Genomic DNA, 22,596 nt, shown 5'->3' with positions numbered 1-22,596 from the left:
ATCAAGACAATTGATTACCAGCACACCTCTATATTTTATTGGTTTTCAACTGGGATAGAAAAGCGATTTATCAATCAGGCGTGGTGTTCTCCGTGGTGGTCTCTCCAAGGGTCTCTCTACCCTCACCGGGCCGTGGCGGTCCCTGCTATTGTGGCAGTGGCTGCGACTACGGCGACGGCGGCGGTAGCGGTGGCGGCAGCGGCCGTGGTGGTCCCACCGGCGGCCATCTTCTTCAGGGTCCTGTTCAACTGCAGAGAGAAGGGAGACGTTAACCGCCATGCTGGCACCAACACATGGGAGGTTAACAGTACCAGTACAAGCACCAACACTAGGGAGGCTCACGGTACTGGTTTAGAGTAGAGTACCAGTAACAAAGTGGGGGAGGCTCATAGTGCTGCTTTAATGACCAGTACAAGTAGATCCACTTACTTCCTCAAACTTGTGGATCTGTCTGATGAAGAAGTCTCCATAGCGCCGGGCGACCTTGGTGTCAGCGATGTGGATCATGTCCTGGAGGCAAACATCAAGGAGGGAAAAACAGTGTTAAACAGTGCATTAAAAAAACATACACACAGCTACTTAGAATAAGTACATTTGTCAGAAGAAAGAGAAACAACCATATATCGCTGTTGGCACTGTAAGGATGTTCATAGAGACATTTGCCCTGGCTGAACCCAAACACACACCTTGTCGATGTAGAAGTCCACCTCGGAGGCAGACTGGAACTCTCCGTCCAGGGCGGAGATGCCGCTCGTCCACACCAGGTTCTTCATCTTGTGCTTGAAGACCAGCAGCTGGATGCGGAACTCCTGCTCCGACATGTCCAGGAAGCCCGCCAGCTTGGCCACTGGCATGGTGGTGTACAGCTTCAGGAAGCTGAGGCAAGCACACACAACAACTGTTATACATGGGTGTGATTCACCTCCCCACTATAACGCCAACCAGGGGCTCAATCAATTACAATTAGGGCATTTAGCAGACGCTTTTATCCAAAGCGAATTACATCGGTTAATACACACATTGACACACCGACGGCAGAGTCAACCATGCAAGGCGACAGCCAGCTCGTCAGGAGCAGTTAGGGTTAAGTGTCTTGCTCAGGGACACATCAACACTCTGAGCTGAGGATCGAACTAGCAACCTTTCGGTTACAAGACAACTGCTCTACCTCCTGAGCTAAGCCGACACCTCAGTGTCATTCAATGAATTCAGTAAACTGAATAAGAGTGAAGCGAGGAGGCCTGAGGTCTTAAAGTAACAGCTGTCCCCTGGCGGATAAATGGGACCATTTCGCAAACGAAAATTCAGGGTTGCATATTAAAACACCACGTTAATTTTGCAACGCAAGTGCCAATATCCCATTTGATTACAAGAGCCGATGGAAACGTTGAATGGCAACGCCACAGTTTAAGCCGACACCCCAGTCTGACGGCAACAGCCCAGTTTGACTGAAACACCACAATCATCATAGCAGTGTGGGGAGTCAGCGCCCCCTACCTGCGGATGGTGGACAGCTGGGCCTGCTGCTGGACCTCCTCAGCGAACACCTTGAGCTGCTGCTGGAAGGGCTCCTTGTGGTAGTTGGGGTGCACGTTGTCGTAGTTGGGCACCACCGGCGACAGGAACTTGGGGCAGGCGAAGCTGAACTGCTCCTCAAACACCTGCAGGTCTCTGGGGAGGACAAGGACAAAGGCGCTGTTAGAACACATTGTTCATGTTTTAGGATTCCAACTGCGTCTTCTTTAATGCCACCTACAGGTGAGGCTGGGAAACACCAAAAACAATCAATATTATAGTAATATACAATTTGTAATTAAAGGAAGGCCACATAACAAACACTACAGAGTTATGCTGCATATGTTAACGGCTGGAGCTGGAAAGTCGGAATGGGAAACGCGTCTGCGGAAGACGGAATACACGGATGCTTGGACGTTAAATTACAAGAATACAAATATATTGCTAGAATAATAGGTTAGAAATGTAAATGATCTAGTTCTGATTTTATTTTTGACAGTAAGGGAACCGACTTTACATCGCTTTCATCGTAAAAAAAACCCTTCAATAAGAACAAGTGCCATCAGTAGTTATAATGCTAGATGCTGTGTCGGAATATACTCGGTATCGGCCGATACTCAAATTCAGGAATCAGAATCGGTATATGGAAGGAAAAAAAAAAAGGTATCGAAACATCTCTAATGATACAACCACATAGACAAGCTATAGAGTTAAGGCGAGGCCGGAACACGTGATGGCTTCACCCTGTGTGTGATGAGTGGCCTCCTCACCCCTTCTGCATGCGCAGCATCTTGTCTCCGTACTTCTCCCTGAGCTGGGTGTGAATGCTCTCGTCGATTCGCATGGGGTACATGGTGAGGGCGATGGCCAGCAGGCCGTGCATCTGCTCGTTCTGCTTGTTGATCTGAGGGGACGGACGGACAGCCATGTTTCAGAATCATCCAGACTCAAGAGACCCACAGGGAAGGAGAGTTTCAGGACATTTGGGTATTTAAAAGATACAGTAACTGGGAGGCAAACGATGGCGAAGAAATCTCACTCGTGCTTGCAGAAGGTAAAACGTGGACGTTGTAGAGTTGGTTCTACAAACATCTGACAATACACTGGCATTTTGTACTGCATTATTAAAAATATATATATACTAGAGCTGTCAAGCGATTAAAATATTTAATCGTGATTAATCGCATTAATGTCATAGTTAACTCACGATTAATCGCAATTAATCACAAATTATTTTTCTATGCTAAATATCCCTTGATTTTTTTGTCCCATAATTCTTCTCATTTTAATTCTCTTATCAACATGGTGAAGTGCATCGGCTTGCCTTGTGCAAATGATATTTTATTGATAACAACATTGGCATATACTGATCAAAACAGGACGATACAAAAAAAGAGCCTATAGTGCAATTAAACGACTGCTTTGAACAAATGTCATTTGCAGTCAGGCTACTGCTTCTTTGTTTTGAGCCAAAGAAAAAAAAAAAAATCTTTTTTTTTTAAATATAATTGCGTTAATCGCGCGATAAAAAATGTAACGCCGTCAAAATTGGTTTGCGTTAACGCCGTTAATAACGCGTTTAATTGACAGCTCTAATATATACATATATATACCCATGTTTATATAAACATTTTAAAAAGAACAAACTCGAGAGTTAAAGGGGGGATGTTATGCTATCGAGTGTGATTAGCTTATTATTATTCAGTTATTATTATTCATCAGTTATTCTGATGTCACTAAAACGCAGGAAAGGGCAGATTTTCAAACAGCTTGTAATGGCTAATCCCATTTAGGAGACGCTTTTATCCAAAGGGACTTATAATAAATACATATGTCAGAAGAAAGAGAAACAACAACATATCGCTGGCCGTACAGCAAGGATGTTTTAGAGAAGTGCCAAGCACTAACAATTTTTAGGCTACACTATCACCTTATGACCTAATATCACCCCTTTAAATCCAAAAGCATTGCCACCACGCAGCAGCAGTGGTAAACACTGACCATCTCGTATTTGTACGTGGACCTCTGGAACATGTTCCTGGTCCTCTGGATGTACAGCAGAATGTTTGCGAACACGCGGATGGCGTCCTGGTACCTCCTCATCATCAGGTAGGCGAAGCCCACATAGTAGTAGGTGGTGATCTGGCACTCGGGCACACGCGAGTACATACTCTGGGGAGGAGAAACAGGAGATGAAACAACGGGGTCAGGGAGGCTGTGGGAGAGAACCCAGAGGAAGGAGGAAACCGTCACACTGCCGCTTATCCCTCAACATTTACATTACATTTAGCAGATGATTTTATTCAAAGCTACTAAGAATGAGTACATTTATCAGAAGAAAGAAACAACAATATATCGCTGTCGGTACAGTAAGGATGTTCATAGAAACAGCTGCCAAGCACTAACAAATGTTAGGTTAACCCATTCCCTTTACACAACAAAGATAGCTAGGATAAGATACTGCATGATCCTAAGTACTATTAAGTGCCAGGATGTACAGCATAAAAATAATGCGTAAGAGGGTGAGGGAGGGGGGCGATAAGGGGGAGGCTGTGACCCGTATGGTAGATGGGTGAGGCCCTTCAGACAGGGGCTTGGGCTCTACCTTCTTGTTGAGCTCAATGTTCTCCAGGACCTTGATGGCCTGGTAGTAATCTCCCAGGAGGGAGTGGAGCCTCAGCAGCCCCACCAGGCTGAAGTAGCCCAGCATCTTGTAGAGGGAGTGGCGCCCGTACTCCCCGGCCACACTCTCTGGGTCGCCTGTCCCCGGAAAACACACAAACATCAAGGTCACACTGAAGGAAAGATTTAGTGTTGTTGACTCCCAAATTGGGTTAACGATGGTTCAAATAATTCTATATTTAGCGCGCGCGTGCATGCGTGTGTGTTTGATTGTGTGAGTGACTGAGTGTGTGTGTTCAATGTAGTTTACATGATTGACAGCTAATGTTGATCTTTGACAGACTCAAATATCACTGAAGGCAAGCTACCTTTACCTCCGCAATTCACTTTTTGAAAAGCTATGTCCTGACCCAACCGCTGCATTTATTCAATTCAAACATCTACAAAGATTTCCTATGAGCATCTCTATCTAAATGGAAATGACACACCAAGTATATTCAAGAGCGGTCTTTACCTCCACTGGTGTAGACCTCCAGCTGGCCGTTGATGTTACTCTTGTCCACCAGCGAGTGGAGAACGTTGAGGACGCTGTGGACGTTCCAGATCTTGGGGTTGCTCCTCAGGAACTCAATCTCTTCCTCTGACTTCTTGGCCGTCTTGCAGCGGTACTGGCTGAACGACTGGAACTGTTGAGAGAATGGAAACAGAGCGTTTCACAAAACTCCCGTGAAAAAACTAAAGATAAAAAAAACTAAATATATTTGCAACAACAATAGTATAAAAAGAGGTATACCTGATAAATAAACTCATCGATGATGTCCCAAAGCCACTGGTTGGGAAGCTCCAGAGGGGCGGGGCCATCGGCATCTGCATAACACACAGACCTTTAATTCACTGGAACCACATCATAAAACAACACTGCCATCGGTTCATGAACGGTATGGGAAAACCCATGTTAACTTACTCAAAATGTAGTTGAAGAGGTTGCAGTAATTGTAATATGACTCAAATCTCTGGTCCAGAGTGGGTCCGCCCTAGAGAAAAAGATAATTGATGCAGTGATGTTAGTTTACAGGCATGGTACATGGATGCCCTCTCAATTTGAGCTACGGGTATCATACGAGGTGAGGTGAGACGCTAAAAGTGGTCACTCACGCTGACTTTGGCGTAGATGTGTCTGTAGTACAACTCCTTATACAGGATGATGAAGACGGCATCTGAAGGATGAGGTGGAAAATTATTTAACAGTGCTAGCTTTGAGTCACCAGCCTACACACATAATGTGAAGATACATTTAAAACCGATTTGGCTGACGAGACTTCTTACGTAATTTTTTTCTGCATGCTTGCTGAAAGTTTTACTACTAAGGATTTCAACAAATAAGCCATTGGACATGAACAACATTCAATGTGTGCGATTATAAAGATTAATCTCGTCACCATTGCCCACGAGAGAAGCAATGGCCTCAGCTTCGGGCCAGGGGGAAGTCTTGAAGAAGCGATCCGTCAGCTTGTTCCAACTGGCGGGGTCGGGGAAAAGGTAGGAGATGAGTTAACCATCAGCATCAGAGAGCCTCAACGCTGATGATAAGACAATCAGCCATGATTCCAGGAAAGATGTTTAATGGGTATATACCTGTTCTCATAGACATCTTGTATCTCGTAGATCTTCTGCTCGATGCTCTCACTGGACACGCGGTTGGCCTGAAGCTCGTACACCTTCTGATCGATGAGGTCTGTGGTGGTTTTGTGGAAATACTGGAGGAAGTTCTTGATCACCTCGGGGATGACGCTGTAGGTCTGTTGCTCGTACTGCCTCTCATAAGCCAGATCTGCTTTAGGGTCCCCTGCAATGGAAACGTAGTCCGACCATAAGTATAACGTGCCACAAAATAAAAACTTGCTTTTGGGTACTCAATTAGGTTGAGAATGTGTTTACTGACCTGTGTGAGTACCCTGTGTGTCGTAGTCATAGGGGTCGTACTGTAGAAAAATAAAACAGGCTGTAATTAGTCAATGATCTGTCAAAGTAATAAACCACCATCCCTTGGATATTCTATTTCTATTGCATTCTGGCCTAGCTTACTTGGGCTCTCATTGTTTACACAAATGGCCCTTAAACGAGTCACTCATACGATTAAACACAACGGGGCTGTTTTTGGCTCGGGAGGTAGAGCGGGTTGGCTGGTAACAGGAACGTAACTAGTTCAATCCCAGCTCCCCCTGGCGTGTCGAGGTGTCCCTGTGCAGGACACCTCACCCTATTACTGCTCCCGACGAGCTGGCCGTAGCCTTGCATGGTTGACACCGCCTTCGGTGTGTGAACGTGCGCATGAATGGGTGAATGTCAATCAATAATTGTAAAGCGCTTTGAGTGGCCACTCGTTAGAAAAGCCCTGTATAATTGCATTCCAGTTAACATTTAACGAACAAGATTTGAAAAGATGTACTATATTCCCATCAGCTCAAAGACCGTTCATCATCCTCACAGAACGTTTATCCTCACATCCTCACAGACCGTATGCTAGCTACTGTATTATGCTCTGGTGGCTAGGCTAACGAGCTAGCTATCAAGTCTATCGTTTTTATCCACCTAAACGGTGATCCGTGTCCGTATATTAAACGAATGAAAAATATAGATATATAGATATACCGCAGGGGTCTCTTCCTCGTCGTGGTAGGACATGATGACTCTATTACTCCAGTATTGTCCAGATGATCGGTGTCAACGGTGAGGAGAATAACCACGCAACTAGCGCCGGGCGACTGAAAGGAACCGGAAAGAGGCTGAGGCTCGGATGAGTTTACACCAGAGTGTTGCATTGTGGGATCGTAGCATGCCTCGAATGCCGCCAGCAGCGCCGACCTGTGGTCCATGCAGTGTTGCCATATTGGGCCAGATTTTCCGCCCAATCTGGCAACACGCTGCAGCCAGTAAGCGTCATCTGAAGTAAGACAATGCATCTTATGAAGTACATTAAAGATGGGTGTCAATCTTATTCATAAGTGGAATCAGGGACACACACACGCGCGCGCACCCACACAAACACATAGATGTTTTTTCATTTTATTTTTTATATATATATATATATACAGGGACGCGGGAAGTCAGTCCGAGGGGGGGGTTCTGAGAGAGAATCTATATAATGACGTCATAATAAATTCTGCGCAACATCCATTGTTTACAGAGACGAGATGACGGGTGACGTCACATTCAGGGATCCGCTCTGATAAACACTCTACTGGGGTGCAAAAATAGTTCTGCCAACTAGCCACTGTTATTCATAAACGTTAGCAAGTAAACAATGTGGAAATTAGACTAAACTCGGCTGATACTGTGCTGAATTTCACACACTAACAACATGCCGACAAGCTGTTGCGGTCCGGGATTATACACAGCGTTATAACAAGGATTCAGGAGGCTCTTTCTAAAGGTTTACTAAGGAAAGTGACAATAATAGAAAGCCTTAATTTTCCTCCAGAGTTACGAGTTGTCTGATATGAGGAAAGTGACGGTTTCTCCGTCAAGTGAACCGCCCGTCTTTGCTCTTTTTTTGCCAACCAGTTTACGTGCGGGATTCCAGAATCACACATTCAACATTCAACGTGCCTATTAATATGGCAGCAACATTTTACACCAGTTTTAGAATGTTCACTACAACAGATGTTGAACACCAACATGCTTATGTAAAATCAGCATAGTACCGATAATATGATAAATATCATAAAAAGGGTGGATGTCAATAATTTAATGAAAAATCATGTTGTATGATAAAGTTATACAAAAAATAAAAAAAGTATTGATTTGTTCAGAAAACGTTCTCACTTGCAGTTACAGCCAGGGGCCGCTGCAGCACCCTAAGCACCCCAACTTCCCGCGTCCCTGGGTAACACTGTTGTTTTTTATTGGTCGTCATGAAAAAAAACATAAGGGGTAACACTGTTGTTTTTTATTGGTCGTCATGAAAAATACAAAAGGGCTAACACTGTCAATATTTATCAAATAAAACATAGGGGGCGAAACTGTTGTTTTTCTTAGGTCGTCATTAAAAAAAACACAAGGGGTAACACTGTTGTTTTAATCAAATGAAACATGAGGGGTAACACTATCGTTTTTATCAAATGAAACATAAGGGGTACGTACCGATAAAACACTGTCGTTTTTTTTATCGGTTGTCATGAAAAAAACATAAGGGGTAACACTGTCGATATTTATCAATTAAAACATAGGGGGTAACACTGTCGTTTTTATCAAATGAAACATAAGTAAGGGGTAACACTGTTGTTTTTTGTTGGTCGTCATGAAAAAAACCATAAGGGGTAACACTGGGTTTTTTTATCGGTCGTCATGAAAAAAAACATAAGGGGTAACACTGTTGTTTTTTATTGGTCGTCATGAAATGAAAGAAAACATAAGGGGTAACACTGTTCTCTTTGTCAAATAAAATATAATGGGTAACACTGTCGTTTTTTATTGGTCGTCATGAAAAAAACCATCAGGGGTAACACTGTTGTTTTTTGTTGGTCGTCATGAAAAAAAACATAAGGGGTAACACTGTTGTTTTTTATTGGTCGTCATGAAAAACAACATAAGGGGTAACACTGTTGTTTTTTATTGGTCATCATGAAAAAAAACATAAGGGGTAACAATTTGGTTTTTTATTGGTCGTCATGAAAGAAAACTAAGGGTAACACTGTTGTCTTTGTCAAATATTTTATAAGGGGTAACACTGTCGTTTTTTTATTGGTCGTCATGAAAAAAAACATAAGGGAAATAATAGAAATACACACATACATTTTAATGTCATGTACATCCTCTTTATCGATGATTGATTATTGTAGATTGTCATCGCCTCAGTGGTGCAGTGGAGTGCACTCTGCCTAACCTACTGGAGACCACGGCTCTATTTATTTAAAATACAATTTTCAGTTGGAAGTGGAGGGAGCTCTGAGCTAACCCCCTGGAGACCGGGCTTCAAGTCCGGTTGATATCTTATCTCTATTTCATGCGAATTATAAAGTCAAGTATAACCATTGTGTTGTCTTTAATCAGTGTCTTGATGGTGCATTGATAAGTTCGGAGGTTAACTCTCTAAACAGCTCAGGTTTGTATCCCCGCAAAAACGTAGACTGGGGTACCACTGTTGATATTTATTGTCGAACATGGAAAAAACATGAGGGGTAACTGTCGTATTTTATCGACCGTCATGAAATAAACATAAGGGGTAACACTGTCGATATTTATCAAATAAAACATAGGGGGTAACACTGTTGTTTTTCTTTGGTCGTCATGAAAAAAAACATAAGGGGTAACACTGTCGGTTTTTATTGGTCGTCATGAAAAAAAGACATAAGGGGTAACACTGTTGTTTTTTATTGGTCGTCATGAAAAAAACGTAAGGGGTAACACTGTTGTTTTTTAAGGGTCGTCATGAAAAAAAATATAAGGGGTAACACTGTTGTTTTTTATTGGTCGTCATGAAAAAAAACATAAGGGAAATAATAGAAATACACACATACATTTTAATGTCATGTATATCCTCTTTATTGATGATTGAATGAAGTGTATTGTCATCGCCTCAGTGGTGCAGTGGAGTGCACTCTGCCAAACCCCCTGGAGACCATGGTTCAAGTCCGGTTGATGACATCTGTTGGAAGACTCTAATCTCTATTTCATGCGAATTATAAAGTCAAGTCTAACCTTTATGATGTCTTTAACCGGTGTCTAGATGGTGCATTGTTAAGTTCGGAGGTTATCACTCTGAATAGCTCATGTTCAGATCCCTGCAAAAACCTTGACAGGGGTACCACTGTTATTTTTTATTGGTCAACATGGAAAAAACATGAGAGGTAACTGTAGTTTTTTATCGGCCTTCTTGAAATAAACATAAGGGGTAACACTGTCGATATTTATCAAATAAAGCATAGGGGGTAACACTTGTTTTTCTTTGGTCGTCATGAAAAAAAACATAAGGGGTAAGACTGCTGTTTTTTATTGGTTGTCATGAAAGAAAACATAAGGGGTAACACTGTTGTTTTTTATTGGTCGTCATGAAAAAAAACATAAGGGGTAACACTGTTGTTTTTTATTGGTCGTCATGAAAAACAACATAAGGGGTAACACTGTTGTTTTTTATTGGTCGTCATGAAAAAAAAAATAAGGGGTAACACTGTTGTTTTTTATTGGTCGTCATGAAAAAAAACATAAGGGGTAACACTGTTGTTTTTTATTGGTCATCATGAAAAAAACATAAGGGGTAACAATTTGTTTTTTTATTGGTCGTCATGAAAGAAAACTAAGGGTAACACTGTTGTCTTTGTCAAATATTTTATAAGGGGTAACACTGTCGTTTTTTATTGGTCGTCATGAAAAAAAACATAAGGGAAATAATAGAAATACACACATACATTTTAATGTCATGTATATCCTCTTTATCGATGATTGATTATTGTGGTTTGTCATCGCCTCAGTGGTGCAGTGGAGTGCACTCTGCCTAACCCACTAGAGACCACGGCTCAATTTCTGTGGAAAACACAATATCTTTAATTTTAAACGTACTGCTATCATGTCTATTAACCACATATACATGTCACATATATATGTCATATATAACCACAGACATATTTAAAATACAATCCCTAGTGGGAAGTGGAGGGAGCTGTGAGCGAACCCCCTGGAGACCGGGGTTCAAGTCCGGTTGAAATCTTATCTCTATTTCATGCGAATTATAAAGTCAATTATAACCATTGTGTTGTCTTTATTGAGTGTCTTGATGGTGCATTGATAAGTTCGGAGGTTAACTCTCTAAACAGCTCAGGTTTGTATCCCCGCAAAAACGTCGACTGGGGTACCACTGTTGATTTTTATTGTCCAACATGGAAAAAACATGAGGGGTAACTGTCGTTTTTTATCGGCCGTCATGAAATAAACATAAGGGGTAACACTGTCGATATTTATCAAATAAAACATAGGGGGTAACACTGTTGTTTTTCTTTGGTCGTCATGAAAAAAAACATAAGGGGTAACACTGTCGGTTTTTATTGGTCGTCAAGAAAAAAAGACATAGGGGGTAACACTGTTGTTTTTTATTGGTCGTCATGAAAAAAAACGTATGGGGTAACACTGTTGTTTTTTAGTGGTCGCCATGAAAAAAAACATAAGGGGTAACACTGTCGGTTTTTATTGGTCGTCATGAAAAAAAGACATAAGGGGTAACACTGTTGTTTTTTATTGGTCGTCATGAAAAAAAACATAAGGGAAATAATAGAAATACACACATACATTTTAATGTCATGTATATCCTCTTCATTGATGATTGATTGAAGTGTGTTGTCATCGCCTCAGTGGTGCAGTGGAGTGCACTCTGGCTAACACCCTGGAGACCATGGTTCAAGTCCGGTTGATGACCTCTGTTGGAAGACTCTAATCTCTATTTCATGCGAATTATAAAGTCAAGTATAACCTTTATGATGTCTTTAACCGGTGTCTAGATGGTGCATTGTTAAGTTCGGACGTTATCACTCTAAATAGCTCATGTTCAGATCCCTGCAAAAACGTTGACAGGGGTACCACTGTTTTTTATTGGTCAACATGGAAAAAACATGAGGGGTAACTGTCGTTTTTTATCGGCCTTCTTGAAATAAACATAAGGGGTAACACTGTCGATATTTATCAAATAAAACATAGGGGGTAACACTTGTTTTTCTTTGGTCGTCATGAAAAAAATCATAAGGGGTGAGACTGTTGTTTTTTATTGGTCGTCATGAAAGAAAACATAAGGGGTAACACTGTTGTTTTTTATTGGTCGTCATGAAAAAAAAAATAAGGGGTAACACTGTTGTTTTTTGTTGGTCGTCATGAAAAAAAACATAAGGGGTAACAATGTTGTTTTTTATTGGTCGTCATGAAAAACAACATAAGGGGTAACACTGTTGTTTTTTATTGGTCGTCATGAAAAAAAACATAAGGGGTAACACTGTTGTTTTTTATTGGTCGTCATGAAAAAAAACTAAGGGTAACACTGTTGTCTTTGTCAAATATTTTATAAGGGTTAACACTGTCGTTTTTTATTGGTCGTCATGAAAAAAAACATAAGGGAAATAATAGAAATACACACATACATTTTAATGTCATGTATATCCTCTTTGTTGACGATTGATAATTGTATTTAGTCATCGCCTCAGTGGTGCAGTCGGGTTTACTCTGTCTAACCCCCTGGTGACCGGGGTTCAAATCTGGTTGATGTCATCTGTTGGAAGAATCATGTCTCTATTTCATGGGAATTTTACAGTCAAAAATAACCTTTATTTATTTTTATATATGTATATATATACAGGGACGCGGGAAGTCAGTCCGAGGGGGGGGTTCTGAGAGAGAGTCTATATAATGACGTCATAATAAATGCTGCGCAACATCCATTGTTTACAGAGACGAGATGACGGGTGACGTCACATTCAGGGCTCCGCTCTGAAAAACACTCTACTGGTGTGTAAAAAGAGTTCTGCCAACTAGCCACTGTTATTCACAATCGTCAGCAAGTAAACAATGTGAAAATTAGAGTCAACTCGGCTGATACTGTGCTGAATTTCACACACTAACAACATGCCGACAAGCTGTTGCGGTCCGGGATTATACACAGCGTTATAACAAGGATTCAGGAGGTTATTTCTAAAGGTTTAAAAGGAAAGTGACAATAAAAGAAAGCCTTCATTTTCATCCAGAGATACGAGTTGTCTGATATGAGGAAAGTGACAGTTTCTCCGTCAAGTGAACCGTCCGTCTTTGCTCTTTTTTTGCCAACCAGTTTACGTGCGGGATTCCAGAATCATAACGATAACATTCAACGTGTCTATTAATATGGCAGCAAGATTTTACACCAGTTTTAGAATGTTCACTACAACAGATGTTGAACACCAACATGCTTATGTAAAATCAGCATAGTACGATATTCAGCTATCGACAGTTCTGCGTTTTGCGTCATAGCCTACTTCAGCCTACTCAGACAATATTCTAAATAAAATGAAATGATAATATGATAAATGTTATAAAAAGGGTGGATGTCAATAATTTAATGAAAAATCATGTTGTATGATAAAATTTAAAAAAAAAAGTTGATTTGTTCAGAAGACCTTCTAACTTGTAGTTACAGCCAGAGGCCGCCAGGGGGGGGGGTGCTGCAGCACCCTAAGCACCCCCACTTCCCGCGTCCCTGTATATGTATATATATATATATATATATATATATATATATATATATATATATATATATATATATATATATATATATATATATATATATATATATATATATATATATATATATACAGACACAACCATTACTGTGCGAAATGTTTGTAGTATACTTCAAAATGGTGAAGGATGTTAGGGTTACAATTGAATTGCCATCCATCTTTAATAAACGTTGAACATTTACAAAACTATAACATCATTCATAATTCATTGGATTATTCCCAGTGGTGGCTCATAGTCAGTAGCTGATGTGGGCATATGTTTTTGAATTGTACAAATATTTAAGCTTTGACAGACTAGGACCTTCCCAGAAGGTTTAATAACCAACTACGTTTATGTTTACTCATTCTTCAAACATTTTCAGCCATCATCTTTCTTCCTAAATTCCTAAATTGTAAGGCGGAGCTAAAACGCAACCCCCCGGTCATCTTTAGTAACACGATACTGAGGGCACGTGAGTCGTAGTGTTGTGCTTTGTGAAACAAACCCATCAGTTATTCATGAGCCGGCCAGCCAGCAGCACAACAAACAGGACCTGGGGAAGCAGCTCCAAGCAGAGCCATGGGGACAGTGGAGATCTCCCTCAAGTGTCCTATCTGCCAGGACCTCTTCATGGACCCTGTGTCACTCCCCTGCGCCCACAACTTCTGCCTCACCTGCATCCGGGCGGTGTGGAACACAGATGTGTCCGAGGAGGGGCCGTTTTTCTGCCCAGAGTGTCAGATCATCTTCCCCTCCAGGGTCCCTCTGGAGGTGAACACAGACCTGCAGAGCCAGGTGAAGGACCAGGCCTACAACGGCTGCAACCAAGGCAGCAGTGAATCAAACAGGAGCCGGTAGGTTACAAAGCGAAACCCCCGCTACAAAACTGTCAAACCGGTGGATGTTTCTGTGTAAAATAAAATCAAAAGTGTGTGAGAGGAACGGTCATGTAGTGGGAACAAAAGAAAGCATTGCATCTGTGTTTCATAACGAAGTCTCTCTCATAGTCCACAGGCCTGTAACGGCACCGCGACGGTGAGCCAGCCGCAGGGACCGCCCGGCGGATCGGCGCCACCGTCTCCGCCCGGCGGATCGGCGCCACCGTCTCCGCCCATCGGCTGTGACCACTGCATCGAGGCGGCGGGGTCGGTCGCTGTGAGCACCTGCCTCACCTGCGACGCCTCGCTGTGCCAAGCGCACGCTCTGCTGCACCAGCAGAGGGCAGCACTGCGGGAGCACACCGTGGTGGCCGTGACGGGGGACCCCATGTCCCTGAAGTGCAAGGAGCACCGTTCGGAGCTGAAGCTCTTCTGCATGCAGGACCGCGTCCCCGTGTGCTGTCTGTGCGTCCTGGTCGGCTCGCACAAGAACCACCGAGCCGTCCAGCTCCAGGAGGCCTGCTCGGACCTGAAGGTGAGGCCAGGATCCCCGTAAAGGGGGTTCTTTTTTAGCACCAGGTGTGATGTGGAAAAGCCATTACAAGTCATTACAACTCGACAAAATCGAACCCTATAGTGACATAGGCCTACCAGTTGGTCAGTCCTTCAGGTAGCCTTCTTGGTTCATCTATCTATCATAAATCTCAGTGGACTCTGGACATATGTGCTGTCACCAAAGGGTCTATTTTAAAATGGCTTGTAATGGCTTATCCCTTTTTTGACTGGCGACTGATTTAAATTCTGCTGCATATTTTTCTTAGAACATGCTTGAGGCCACTATGAGTCAACTGCTGGAGAGGAAAAGTGAAGCAGCGCATGCTATCAAGGACTTGGAGATGCTGTACACACAGACAATGGTACAATGGTACAATGCATGCAACGTTGAAGACAAAAGACCAACCCCCTGATTCCACACGGCCCAAATCATCACTGTCGTTGTTTTGTTGTTTGTTTGTTTGTATGTTTGTTTGTCAGGATTCGGCTGCAGATTTCCGGGAGAGAATCTCGGACAAGTACGGCAGGATCCGAGCCGTCTTGGACGGAGACGAGCGACTCATGATGCAGATCATCGACGCGGAGGAGAGATACACCACGGAGTGGCTGGAGACGCAGAGGGTCGCCATGGAGACCCTGATCCAAGAGGCCGACGGCCTCCGGGCCCAGAGCAGACAGCTGCTGCAGGAAACCAACAACCTGACCTTTCTACAGGTGGACCATAACTCCTGGAACATCTGTTTTCGAGCTTATTGTACCATGCTTTTTTCATCGGGATCTTCCACTGATCTTCCACTGCCGAGCTAATGACAAAACGTTTTCTGCTTGTTTTTAACAGCAGATCACAGCACAAGCTCTAGGGTGAGTGTATTTCGTTCAGGCTTCTCTCTCCATCACCTCAACCCTGCAACTTTTGTTTACAGCTCATCGGATTGTCACTGATGTATATGGTGTATCTTGTCGTCGTAGCAACCCTCTGGATCTGCCACCCATCCAGGGCGTGGACGGATACCTGTGTGACCCCCAGAGGATGAGGACGGCGGAGAGGCTGGTTGACGACCTCTCGGTGGCTCTGTCCCCACACTTCCCTCGCTTGTGGTCCCGTTAGTATCGCCCTCAAATCCCGATCACCGCTCCATGTCCCCTGGCTCACCTGTGTACACCCGCCCATAGCGGCGGTGGTGTCAGCATTTGTCTCATCTGCAGGTCTGTGTTCCCCCTCTTTGGACGTGGAGACGGCCCATCCCAGACTGGAGGTGTCCCAGGACAGGAAACAGGTGTTCTGGCGCAGACAACCTCCCCATGAGACCCAGAATGCTCTCACGCCTTACGACTGCATGTACAGCGTGTTGGCCCAGGAGGGATTCACAGCCGGCCGGCACTACTGGGAGGTCATCGTCCAGGACAAACCCTATTGGCTGATTGGTGCGACCACGGGGCCGGCCAGTAAGCAGGACGAGGCCTCCCTCGCGGGTGTGAAGGGAGACACGTTGTCATGGTGCATCTACCACGGAGACGGGAAGTACCTGTCGTGCCACGATAACCTTGAAAAGCCGCTGTCGATTCCAGGGAAGACGCTCCGAAAGCTGGGCGTTTTGGCCGACCTCCAGCAGGGGGAGCTGTCCTTCTACGATGCCGACATGCTGGCTCTGCTGGAGAGTTACCGCGTGGAGGGCACAGAGGCGCTCTTCCCCGTGTTCAATCCTTGTATCAACGTGAACGGGGTCAACCGCCAGCCCCTCAGCCTGTTTTGCCTCGGAGACGCCAGTGACCGGAACGTATACGCAGGTGAGAATGAAGGCTGAGGAACTTGTTCAATGTGACCGTTTAGGATGTTATAAGGGGTGGTTCAACTACCACCATTTTAATCGACAACACTGAGACAACACTAAGTCCTATTGATCTATTCACCATGCTCTGTAGACCAATTGCATGTTCATAGGTTACTTGATACCCTATTGTTCATTGTGTGTCACTGAAATGTTCTATGTTGCAAATGTCTGACTTCTATTGTTGTTGTATTTACAACTTTAAGATGGCTTTTATTAAACAAAACATGTTTACCTCAAAAATAGACGCTGGTTCTTTTCTCAGGGAAGGTTTATTTCAAAATGCAACTCTTTATATCCCATTTATATTTTGTGCTGAGTGAAGTCAATTCACCTGACACCTTTCCATAGACCCACTGGCTTATAGAAGTGTCTTATCAGGGTTCTTTACATTCAAACACACACAACCACAAGGCCTTTAGAAACAAAATACAAAATACATCTTAGCCATACAAGACCGGAAATACAGAGTTCAGGCTAAGTTCACATCCCAACCCATGTGCCGCTTGGCTTTTTTCGCCTACGCGGTTTGTGTCTTTGACTTGATCCAGTCCAGGTAGTCTGTAACCCGTGTGTAGACCCCTGGTTTGTTTGCACGGCCACATTGGTCCCCCCAGCTCACCAGACCGTAGATTACCTGGACCTGGTGCTGCTCACATGTCAACGGTCCACCAGAATCACCCTGAGAGCATGGAGGAGACATCTCATTTATTAACTATAATTATAATACTAACTATTCGCTAACTATCTACTGAAGGTGTGGGTTGACTCTTCAGAAGATGTCTCAATCCATAATTACGCAATGGGAATTTAGATATATGTTAGTTTGGGAGCAAGTAGGGGTTAGCACAAAGATGCCTACAGATATTTGGGATGGAGGCCAGAATCTTTAGGCTGGGAGTCGAACCCCAAACAACTCTGAAGGGCGCACACACATGCACACGCACATACACATGCACTAGACTTTAGTATCATAGCTGCCGACTCACCTGACACGAGTCCACGCCTCCCTGCAGGTAGCCAGCGCAGAACATGCTGGGGCCAACAGATGAGCTATATACTGTAGGGCTGGAGCACTTCTCCTGGTTGATGAGGAGTACTTTGGCATCCAGAAGGTGGTCAGAACCATATTTCACTGCAACCAAGGCAGTCGTGAATCAAATAGGAGCCAGTAGGTCACAAAGCGAAACCCATTCTACAAAACTGTCAAAACGGTTTAAGTTTCGGTGTCAAATCAAATCAAAAGTTCCAGGTTTTTGATTTTTTTGGAATTGTTAATTTGGATATTGAAGGGAATGTGTTGGGAACAATAGAAAGCATTGCATCTGAATTGTATAACAAAGTCCCTCTCACAGTCCTCTGTGGCACCCCATCCAGAAATAGTGCACTCTGAGCCGTCCGGCATTGTGACATCAGGCATACAGGCGGTCCTCACAAACTGGGTCTCCTCAGCGCAAGAGCCGTTCACGCCCTTCAGCCTCAACAGAGCTGCAAGAGAATTCCCCACGTAATGTGAAACCGCGGATATTCATCACCTGTACTTTTTGCAAGTCGTTGTGGATAAAACGGCATGCTAAATGCTCTAAATGTAATGGAAATGTAAACAGGAAGTTTGATCTGAAAGAAAAGCGTAATAGGGTCACCTATGTCGTTTTCGACAGCCGAAGGTGTTTCTCTGTAGTTCTCGTGGATGATGGCCTCCTCCACCTGCAGGGTTTGCTCCGTGGACTCCTCCATCCCCAGGGACACTGTACCCAATACCGCTTCTATATCGTGCTTCTTGTCGCTAGAGGCAGTCATCAAGACGATTAAAAAACATGCTTACATGTAGAGTTGTTCTGATACCGATACCAGTATCGGGAAATTCCTCTGATACTGCCTAAAATGCAGTATTGGGTATCGGTGATTCACGTCATTCCTCATTTACAATACAGGTTCAGAACATCACAAACACTACGGCGTTATGCGGCGGTCGTTAACGGTCAGAGTTGGACATTCAGAAGGGGAAACACGTCATCTAAGAGCTACGTGTGTTCCGAGTTAATAAGGAAAAACATGGATGCTCACACGTAACTGGAAGAATACAAATGTATCAAAAAAAAAATGTTGACAGCAAGTGAACAGACTAAACATTGCTGTCATCGTAAAATAACCCTTCAATAAGAACAAGTCCTATTAGTAGTTGCAATGCTGCCAGATGCTGTATCGGTATATACTTGGTCTCGGCCGATACTCAAGTTCAGGTATCGAAATCGGTATTGTGAAGGAGAAAATGTTATCGGAATATCTCTACTTACATGCAGTGGCCGGCGGTCAGAACCCAGCAGCTCTCGATCAGAACCCCTCCACACGAGTGTCGGAAGGGCAGGGTACTGCCTTTGGGTCTGACTTGCAGGGACACCTGCCAGGGTAGGGCCCCGGGGATGGCCTTCAGACCGCCGTAGATGCGCTGGATGGTCCTCTTGGGCTGTGCTATGCCACAGGTGGAGAACTGAGCAGGCTCTGCCGTGGCGCCGAGGGTAGGCTGAAGGACGGGTCCTTTGGTAGTTGAAAGGGTCGTAGCGGGCTCAGAAGAAGGGGCGCACGTCGGGACCTCAGGCTTGGTGGGCCCAGGCTTGGTGGGCCCAGGCTTGGTGGGCCCAGGCTTGGTGGGCTCAGGCTTGGTGGGCCCAGGCTTGGTTGGCCCAGGCTGAGGGGGCCCAGGAACGCCTCCATTGGGCTGGGGTCCGGGGCCAGTGGGCATCGGATCAATCGGGAGGGCGCTGGTAGGGGGTACGACTACGACGGAAAGAACACAAATGGGGAATGACATATCTGGAAGTTGGAAGCATGATTTGGAAGGATTATTTTGATAAATTCCCAGAATGCATTGGGGGAATGGGTTAGGGTTGGGGTTAGGATTACTTTATCTCTATCATGTTTCTACTCTGAGATATTCATTATTAAAAAAGCATTGCAAAACCATCAATGAAAATTCGTGGACGTGGGTGCTAGTCAAAATGTCTACAGGTAGTTGGTAGTTGGAAGTGCTTTTAATTTGTAAGTGGTCTTTTCGCCACCAGGGTCATTAAGTTGGAAGTAGGTTCAAAACAGTGTTGTGGTTGTTGTTGTTGTTGTTGTTGTTGTTGTTGTTGTTGTTGTTCTTTTTGTTGTTGTTGCGGAGGAGTGGGGCCCGCAGACCTACCTGTGGGTTCGGCGCACTGCTCTACGTCGCAGTAGTCCCACCGTAGCTTGCGGCCCTTGCGGATGAAACACCAAGGCTTGGTGTCACCGTCTGGGTTTCTGGGGAGGTTCGACATGTGTGAGTCAACATCACCTGGTGGGACCTCTGCTCCCACTCCATGGCTACAAAGTCCATGTTTGCGATCCGCCCTGCTGTGGTTATTTTCCTGGTATCGAAGCTGACCTGCAGAAGTTGTGTGGGCCCAAGCCGTCTGTGTCCTCCAGGTCGCTGAAGGGGTTGGCGCCGTTCTCCAGGATGAAGTGGGAGTTCCAGTAGAGACACTCGTCCCCGTCCTCCGTCTCGGTCACGTTGCCGCGGTAATCCTCGCCGTCGCCCTCGTAGCAGTCATCGGGGTCTGGAGTCATGTTATAGTATGATTATGACGCCACAAAAACCAAACGCATGCACACACACACGCACACACACACACGGCCCCCGTCCTGCGTCTCGCTCACGTTGCCACGGTAATCTTCGCCGTCACCCTTGTAGCAGTCATCGTGGTCTGGAGTCATGTTATAGTATGATTATGACGCCACAAAAACCAAACGCATGCACACGCACAAACACACACACACACACACACACACACACACACACACACACACACACACACACACACACACACACACACACACACACACACACACACACACACACACACACAGAGGCATGCAGGCATGCACATGCAGACACATACAAACATACACAAAGACATACACATACAGACACATACAAACACACATATGTGCGAAGGCATATGAATGCCTTCACATACACACACACAAACACATACATAGGTAGGCATTCACATGAACAAACACACACACACACACACACACACACACACACACACACACACACACACACAGATACACTCTCCTTGTCAGAGTATGAGCCCCATGGAGGAATATGCAGTGCAGTAAAAAGACCTCCTTGCAGGATTCAGTATTTACCGACTTGGCAGAAGCGGCCTCTGTAGTCTGGCATGCACATGCAGTCGAAGTCCGTCCCGTCCTGAACGCATGTGCCGTTGAATTTACACGGGTTGGGGTTGCACAGAGAAACTAGGAGATGAAAAGAGAAAACATTGAAGGCAAGAAGGCGGTTTGGATCACACTAGCAGCTGATAAAGGATAAGCCTTACCTGTCCTACAGAGGGGAGGCTGGAAGGGCTGCTTGCATTTGCACTCGTAGAACGGGGGACTGGAGGTAAGCCCACACTCCCCGCGTCCACAGGTCCACTTCTTGCAGATCCTTCGAGCTGTTGGCATCATTAAGAACAAAAAAATTATGAAGGCCTATGGATACAACATCATCAAATGATCAGCTAAGAGCTATTTCTATTTTGCATGTGTGTGTTTTAATTGTGGACTAACCTCTTTCACACCTCTTGCCTTTGAAGGGTTCGGGACAGTCACATTTGAACCCCCGTTTTCCCTTCACCTCACAGACGCCGCCGTTTTTGCACGGGTTAGGGTCGCATTTACCTTGGATACGGACGAGACAGAGGTGAGGAGACGAGAGGTTCACAGGAGCCATTTTGTATGTTATATCAGATATGGATTATCAGACACGATCCGGTCATTTATGGATCTGCCACCAATGGCTCTCCACCTCACCTTCTGGCTCTTGAAGTTCAAAGAGCCAGTCAGAAATATCTCTTTCCTCTTCGTCTTCTTCATCTTCTTCCAAGACATCCCTTACCTGGAAGAAAAGGTCTAACACATGTTGCTTGTGTTTAGACTTGCGATATTTGCTTGCGGCTCAGTGGCTTTCGCACATTTATCGAAGCAACAGAGAGAACACATCTTCTTTATATCACTGCAGTTCATACTAACCGGTGCAAAGCAAGAATGAAAGCCAATACCTTCCAAAAGCTCTGTAACCCCTGTGTACTTCTTTGCATGTTTGCCGTGGTGTTTGCCGCCGTGTCCACGTCCACGTCCGTGCCCGTGCCCATGTCCGTGTCCGTGTTCGGCCTCCTTTCCCTCTCCGTGTCCGTGTCCGTGACCGTGTTTTCTGGGCTAAATAAAGAAAAATGCAAGTATATCACATTGTTATCATGCAGCATGTGTTATGCATTAAACATCTTGCATAATGCTTATCTATCTTTTTTTTTTTTTAAGTAAAATAAAACAAAAACCGGACATCCATTCAAGCTTAATACTAAGCTTTTTTTTATTGAAGGCAACACTTATTGTTAAACACAGGGACGAGCAATCCAATTCAATAGGATTCAACACCGGTGTTCACTGGTTTCCAGGTCAGTGCGTGACCAAAAGCACCAAAGCGTATGTCATGATACACACCTGAGCAGGTAGAATGAGCACCACTAGGAAGAGGAGACACAACAGGATCCCCAGCTTCATGATGGCAGTAGATCCAGAACGTGTATGACAGTTGAACGATCAAAGGACAAGCGTCTGGTAGGTCCTCCGAGGCTTACACTGTCAGTCGTTCGGCAGACATTTATGTCATTTAAGCGGTCGCTTTTTACAAGACAAACATTTGCACAGGGACACTAACCTTTGAATGGTGGACGGTTGTATCTGTGGCTGATACTGAGTCGGTTGTATTGATTTTTCACTTTTAGTGGAAGAGGTTTTATTTTCCTCTTATTTTATTTGATAAAATAGAAACAGACTTTACTTTAGCTACACATTTTTTTACAATACAACTTACAAACCCATGAGGCATTTTATGCCTTTTCTCAGATTTCCCTTTTTATTTCATTTTAAAATCG

General features: G+C 44.3%; 3 protein-coding genes across 3 annotated transcripts; 1 reads left to right on the top strand and 2 right to left on the bottom strand.

Annotated features, from left to right (window-relative positions):
* Nucleotides 1–14: 14 nt before the first annotated feature.
* Nucleotides 15–6,982, bottom strand: eif3s6ip (eukaryotic translation initiation factor 3, subunit 6 interacting protein). Its single transcript, XM_030378310.1, has 15 exons — nucleotides 6,790–6,982; nucleotides 6,080–6,119; nucleotides 5,773–5,983; nucleotides 5,577–5,656; nucleotides 5,293–5,354; nucleotides 5,102–5,171; nucleotides 4,931–5,004; nucleotides 4,652–4,823; nucleotides 4,121–4,275; nucleotides 3,517–3,687; nucleotides 2,286–2,419; nucleotides 1,498–1,671; nucleotides 687–876; nucleotides 430–510; nucleotides 15–248 (listed from the first exon to the last, which is right to left on the bottom strand). Exons 1-15 carry the CDS (start codon nucleotides 6,820–6,822, stop codon nucleotides 123–125), a joined length of 1,773 nt encoding a protein of 590 aa, XP_030234170.1. The 5' UTR covers nucleotides 6,823–6,982; the 3' UTR covers nucleotides 15–122.
* Nucleotides 6,983–14,967: 7,985 nt separating this feature from the next.
* Nucleotides 14,968–17,069, top strand: LOC115560336 (nuclear factor 7, brain-like). Its single transcript, XM_030379740.1, has one exon. The coding sequence runs from the start codon at nucleotides 16,139–16,141 to the stop codon at nucleotides 16,604–16,606; it is 468 nt and encodes a 155-aa protein (XP_030235600.1). The 5' UTR covers nucleotides 14,968–16,138; the 3' UTR covers nucleotides 16,607–17,069.
* On the bottom strand, nucleotides 16,884–22,394 carry LOC115560334 (hyaluronan-binding protein 2). The gene is made up of 13 exons (XM_030379736.1): nucleotides 22,163–22,394; nucleotides 21,721–21,877; nucleotides 21,473–21,571; nucleotides 21,230–21,340; nucleotides 20,998–21,114; nucleotides 20,807–20,917; nucleotides 20,037–20,208; nucleotides 19,815–19,912; nucleotides 18,928–19,408; nucleotides 18,274–18,416; nucleotides 17,984–18,118; nucleotides 17,620–17,765; nucleotides 16,884–17,312 (listed from the first exon to the last, which is right to left on the bottom strand). The coding sequence occupies exons 1-13, from the start codon at nucleotides 22,220–22,222 to the stop codon at nucleotides 17,151–17,153; spliced, it is 1,992 nt and encodes a 663-aa protein (XP_030235596.1). The 5' UTR covers nucleotides 22,223–22,394; the 3' UTR covers nucleotides 16,884–17,150.
* Nucleotides 22,395–22,596: the final 202 nt, after the last annotated feature.

Source organism: Gadus morhua, chromosome 15 (genome assembly GCF_902167405.1).
Source record: "Gadus morhua chromosome 15, gadMor3.0, whole genome shotgun sequence".
NCBI classification, from domain to species: Eukaryota; Metazoa; Chordata; class Actinopteri; order Gadiformes; family Gadidae; genus Gadus; species Gadus morhua.
This window is presented reverse-complemented; position numbering and strand designations above follow the sequence as displayed.